This window comes from Diaphorina citri, unplaced genomic scaffold, assembly GCF_000475195.1.
Source record: "Diaphorina citri unplaced genomic scaffold, Diaci psyllid genome assembly version 1.1 scaffold1130, whole genome shotgun sequence".
In the NCBI taxonomy this organism is placed as follows: Eukaryota; Metazoa; Arthropoda; class Insecta; order Hemiptera; family Psyllidae; genus Diaphorina; species Diaphorina citri.
In genome coordinates this window covers 67,436-73,608 of record NW_007378559.1, presented here as the reverse complement: position 1 = coordinate 73,608, position 6,173 = coordinate 67,436, and the positions used below count along the sequence as shown (strand labels likewise).

At 35.4% G+C, this 6,173-nt stretch overlaps 1 protein-coding gene across 1 annotated transcript; it reads right to left on the bottom strand.

The window, feature by feature from the left end:
• Nucleotides 1–580: 580 nt before the first annotated feature.
• Nucleotides 581–3,627, bottom strand: LOC103514387. The gene is made up of 4 exons (XM_008479259.3): nucleotides 3,171–3,627; nucleotides 2,194–2,352; nucleotides 1,638–1,751; nucleotides 581–1,334 (listed from the first exon to the last, which is right to left on the bottom strand). The coding sequence occupies exons 1-4, from the start codon at nucleotides 3,324–3,326 to the stop codon at nucleotides 1,134–1,136; spliced, it is 630 nt and encodes a 209-aa protein (XP_008477481.1). The 5' UTR covers nucleotides 3,327–3,627; the 3' UTR covers nucleotides 581–1,133.
• Between the last annotated feature and the right edge of the window lie 2,546 nt (nucleotides 3,628–6,173).

The following is a 6,173-nucleotide window of genomic DNA, read 5'->3' as shown; positions in this document are numbered from 1 at the left end:
GGAACTGTGAGCTAGGGATAGTCTATCACCTATCTAGGTATCTAATGCATTTATCTAGGTAGTATCTAATTTACCTACGTATCGATTATAAATTATTAAATAATTTACAGGTGGTAGACTATACTGGGTGATTTATGTAACCCATATCCATTATTATATTTTCAACACTAGATTTCGAGAATCGATCTTGAAAATAATACATACTTCATTTTGTATGCAACCTCCGTGGCCGAGTGGGTATCACACAAAGCTTGCAGGTCCCGGGTTCGATTCTCGGCAGAGACAAAGTTTTTTTCTGACCTCTGCTTGAACCTCAATCGAGTAGTAGTGACATTATTAGAGTAAAAACATTAAATACAAACTTGTCCCTTCCGCTCAGTTGAAAATATATAATTATTATATTATTTATTTCAAAATCAATAAATAAGAGAGGTAAAATAAAATCGTAAAATTGAAAACAAATTGCACAAAAAACACCACAAAGTGAGACAAAAAGAAGAGACGGAAAAAAGTTTAGATAATTATCTACATTGATTACTTATTTAAAACAATTTCTGTACTTATACATAAAACATATGGAGGGTCTTTAAAGAAAAATAATATCTATTAAGAAAATAAATGCTCATATTAACCCTTTGACTTCTATAAGTATACATAGGTATCTAGTTGTCTGTACCACCAAAAAGTGACGGAAATTCTGGCAGTCAGAGGGCTAAGTAATACCTATTTACTTAGTTATCTCGTGTCAAAAATACAATCACAGAATAATATTTTAGAACTGAACACCTACACTTCATCCATACTGCTGGGGTGCTGGATAGGGTAGTCCATTACTTCAACAGTATTGGGCAACTGGTATTAAATGCCATAAGTCTGTACTCTATATGCTGAAAAATAAAGCTAAATTGACAGATGGTATAGCCAATTTAGCTATGCATAGAAAGTTCGAAATGTGTGTTTCTGAGTCTGTTTCAAAAATAGGATTTACCATCCCTACAAATTGATCCAACTATCAACTAAGTAATCCATTTATTTTTTCTTACCAACTGTAGATCCAACTGTGTTAAATCCATTTATCTCACAGAATACTGACTCATCACATTCAGATTTTGCCCACGATAATCTCCATTTTATCAGCTCAGTTTGGTTGCTAATGGTGTCCGACTGGATTTCATCATCTCCCGTTCCTGTTTCTTTCTCATCTGTTCCACCAGTCGCTTCTCTCGGTCAGCTTTCCTCTTGTCCCGGATAGCCTGGCCCGTGTCACAGTCTGCAGTTTCTTCCCATGATGTCATTAGGTCTGAGTCATCCCATTCTGTCAGTTCTGGTTGAATCTAGGGGGGAGGGGGAGTAGTAGAGCATGTGTGTTTAAAACAGGCAAAAGTTTATGAAACTAAAACCATTTTTTTTTTATTATTATTATTAAGTGTTATGGGATTATTCATAACAAGGGTCCATTCCATTCTATTTTTCTCTTTCTTTTTTTTCTCCTTCTCTCTCCCTAAAAAAAATACACTCTTACACAAAATAAGTGATCATAAAATTACACACTCCATATGAGACCTCAGACATTAGGGCATTGAAGTCTGATACCTACCTACTCTAATAGACCCCTACTGACAAATGTAGCAACTTACCACTGGCATAAATGACTGCTCTGACAATTTCAACCGGGAGGATATTTCATTTGATGTTTTACTTTTAGTTTGCAAAACAACTTTCTTCTGGGGTACAATCTTTGGTGCCATGTCCTTAACAATCAGATAAGATAGATATCATGAGGTTTTATTTTAGAAGAACCTAAAGATGTTTAGGTACTTGTGCAGAAGTCACATCTGTGGAATATTGCTACCAAAGGAACTGGCACAAACAAGCAGTGACCAGTGTTATTATAGGGTTAGGTTAAACACGAGAAGGAGTTTTCACAATTAGAGCAGTGATTATAGTTATTATTGGGTTAATTTAAATACAAAAAGGAGCTTTTCTTTTCCATGGACACAAGTTCTGCATAATTACCAATGTTTATTTTATAAGAACCTAAAGATGAAAATCAAAATGTATATGTATCAGCTTTTTAATTACTGATTTTTAACAGGATTCTGTATAAGAAAAGCTATCTTACATTAAAAAATAGGGTTTGACCTTTCTTATATCATAAAACTAAAAACCTTCAATTCATCTGAATGATCTCACCTGGAAAAAGTTGAGGTTTTCATCTTCAGTCTTATCCACTTCAGGGTGTGCAGCTTTCTGCTTGGTTTCCCTATAGTACTCAATGTGTTCTTGTATTGTACTTGGCTTTCTATTTCCATCAACATCCCAGTCCACATTCCAATTTGCATCATCTTTAGGCTGGAAAAAAAGCAAATGGGCATTAGCTAACATTCGTTCATGCCAATTTTGATTCCATTGAAAAAAAAACACCCATGTAAAACGAACCAGTCATTTCCGCCAACCCAGTCATTGGAAGCTGGAAGATTTCTAATGAATTTTCCCCATTCAGACTAGTTGGAAATTTTAAATCCAATAGAGGACATTTCGGAGAGAGGGGGAAGGAGAGAGAAAGGAAGAGAGAGGGGGATAGACTGAAGTAGGAAGGAGGAGAGACAGAATAGATAGAAAGAGAGGAGAGGTTGAAGAGGGAGGAGAGAGGAGGGAGAAAGAGGGAAGGGGAAGAGAGCCAATATCCGATAGGAAACACAAAAGTTCGCCAAATGTTGGTAAATACAGGCGGAACTCTCTTCCCTTTTTCAGTATTTTCCTTCCCCTCCTAATTCTGTTTCTTCGTCCCTCCTTTTCTCCTGATAATTCTGCTGATTTCTTCTCTGCCTTTCATTTTCTAATTCTCTCTTCTCCTCCTCCCTTTTTGGCTCCTAATTCTCTTCCTCTCTTTCTCCTCGTAAAGTCTGATTTCTCCCTCTCCTTTCATTTTCTCCTCACACCCATGTCTTTTCACTGGGACTGTGCACCTCTTAGCAGCCACAGCCAGCACCTATTGTTGTCCCTGACTATTGCCAGATAATATTTATAACTGAGAATGATGTTTAGGTACATATTGATCCAATTGTCAACTGGGGTACGTATACTTGTTGTTCTTGGACTAAAAAGGTAAATTAAGTACATATCTGTAAATTATAATATGTACATGATAGGTACCAAAAAATACTTACTCTAGGATAGCTTGATGTACTGACTACATCTGTGAGCACTATGGGCTCACTAACAACTTTCCGTCTTTGGAAACAGCAAAATGATCTCCTCACAGCATTGATGATACATAGGAACAATAACTTCACCTTATTCAGCAACCAACTTACAAGACTCATTAGGTGATAAGGGAATGTGTTTTTCTAAAAACTAAAAAGGAATGATTTTAAATTGTCATTTTTAGAGCTGTTATATTAATTTATTCTTGTTCTTAAAAGGTGGATAATGAAAGTGATAAAAAGGATGGTTCAAATAAAACTAGAGTAACAACTCAAAGAAGAAAAACACCAAGTGATGGAGATGGAGAATTTATTGATGGGTAAAATGTAAAATTCATTTGGTTTCAAATTTTAAATAGGTAGGTAGGTGAAATAAAAAAAAAAAAAATGATAGATAACACCGAAAAGTTTCAAATGACGAGTCACACCAGTCACCGAGCCGCCACAAGTTCAACACTACAGTGTTGCCAAATCTTCTCCCATACTCGGGGGTCCGGCAACAGCGTAAGATCGTCCTCTGTGTTCGAATTAACATACCTCTGTGTTATCTGTTTACTTTTTTTTTTCAATCTGTTCTTATCAAGGAGCTTTTGGTTCTTATCAGTTTATGCTGTTTCGTAAGTTTCGTTTTCGTTTATCTTTTCCAGTAACCAGTACTGAAAAAAGCAATTTCAGTTAGTAATGAAAGTATTGCAATCGGTCCAAATTTTCAAAATCGGGAAATGGTTCGAAATATCCGTTTTGGGATCCCCTGATGTCAAAAAAGTGGTTTTTAGCCCATGGTCTATACGTACGTTACGTAGGTACTACAGGTTTAAATGGGAAAAAGCAGAAAGTTGTGAACAAAATATCTCAAGAACGGTTTGTCACAGAGAGATGAAATTTGGTATGCTATCCCGATATGGTCCAAGGACTCGACTGTAACAATTTGGTGAAAATTGGACAGTCACTCATCCAGATATCAACCAAAGTCAATGTTGCTTCGGACTTCAAAAAAAAAAGATATCTTCCTTTTGTTCTTATATAAGCTTTAACATTTCCATCAATACTCGACTGTAACAATTTGGTGAAAATTGGACAGTCACTCATCCAGATATCAACCAAAGTCAATGTTGCTTCGGACTTCAAAAAAAAAGATATCTTCCTTTTGTTCCTATATAAGCTTTAACATTTCCATCAATGTCATTCACACCAACAAAAAAAAAAATAGGTTGCCTATCAAATAATTTTACTAAAGTCTTCTTACCTCATATAGAACCACAATTATTCGGAAAAATATTTCAAGCACCAGAATCTCCTGAGTTAGAGCATACAATGTCTTCATGTCAAAGTTCTGTGAATACTGGAACTCAGTGAAATCCCTAGAAAACAAAGAAGATTAATCAGATTGATATTTCAAAATCTAATCTTACAAAATAATCAATGAAGAAATTAAAAGGTGAAAATTGGACAGTCACTCATCCAGATATCAACCAAAGTCAATGTTGCTTCGGACTTCAAAAAAAAAAGATATCTTCCTTTTGTTCCTATATAAGCTTTAACATTTCCATCAAAGTCATTCACACCAACAAAAAATACTTGGTTGCCTATCAAATAATTTTACTAAAGTCTTCTTACCTCATATAGAACCACAATTATTCGGAAAAATATTTCAAGCACCAGAATCTCCTGAGTTAGAGCATACAATGTCTTCATGTCAAAGTTCTGTGAATACTGGAACTCAGTGAAATCCCTAGAAAACAGAGAAGATTAATCAGATTGATATTTCAAAATCTAATCTTACAAAATAATCAATGAAGAAATTAAAAGGAAAAAAAGGTGGTTTTGCTGAACAGTAAAAGTAAAAAAATTCAAGGAACAATTAGATATCCCTCCAAGACCCTTTGTAGATAGCTATGCCAAGTTGATAAAAGAGTTTGAAAGGTTAGCTACAAGATTTGACCCAAGTACAAAAAATATTACATTGACATAACTAGTGGTTCTGTGAATTGTAGACCTCACTCATTCTTTTGCCGAAATTGAGACTTTGCCTAAATGGCTGAACCTACGTAATAAACATGTGTATCAAAACAGAAATAAAAGTATCTACACATCTTATGTAGGTACCTCTATATCCTATAATCCTATATCTAAAAAAAGAGGTGATACATATACTACTTAGTACAAGTGACGCGGCTCAGGAATTCAAACGTCCTGACCAAGGATGAGATCTGAGATTGAAAAGAAATCTGATGTTAGGTAGGTAGGTAATACGTATGCAGGTTACTGACAAATAATGGCCAATGGACAACTGCAAGGTGAAATAAATGTCCACTAGTAGGTACAAGGAAAAAAAAACTGAAATGAAAAGTTTCATGTACCTACCTACATGTACTTAGGTCTACCCCTTTCTTATCAGATAACATTTGATTCTAATATCAGACAATTCATCAGATAGGTAACCCCTTTCTTATCAGATAACAGATACAGTATACCCACCACATCATGTACTTACCTACTTATCAAATAGCAGTTCCATTTATGTACATACCTACCTAAAACTGTTGGCATAATGAGACTTCCTAATCTTAGGCAACAGAATAAAGAAGGTACTATACCTATAGGTACGTTCCTACTTACCTAACGGAGTACATGTAGGTCTACCCCCTCTCTTATCAGATAACATCAGATCATAACCCCTCTGTTATCAGACAACCCCTTTCTTATCAGATAACAGATACAGTATACCCAGCACATCATGCACTTACCTACTTATCAAATAGCAGTTCCATTTATGTACATACCTACCTAAAACTGTTGGCATAATGAAACTTCCTAATCTTAGGCAACAGAATAAATAAGGTACTTGTAGGAACGTACCTACTTACCTAACGGAGTACATGTAGGTCTACCCCCTCTCTTATCAGATAACATCAGATCATAACCCCTCTGTTATCAGACAACCCCTTTCTTATCAGATAACAGATA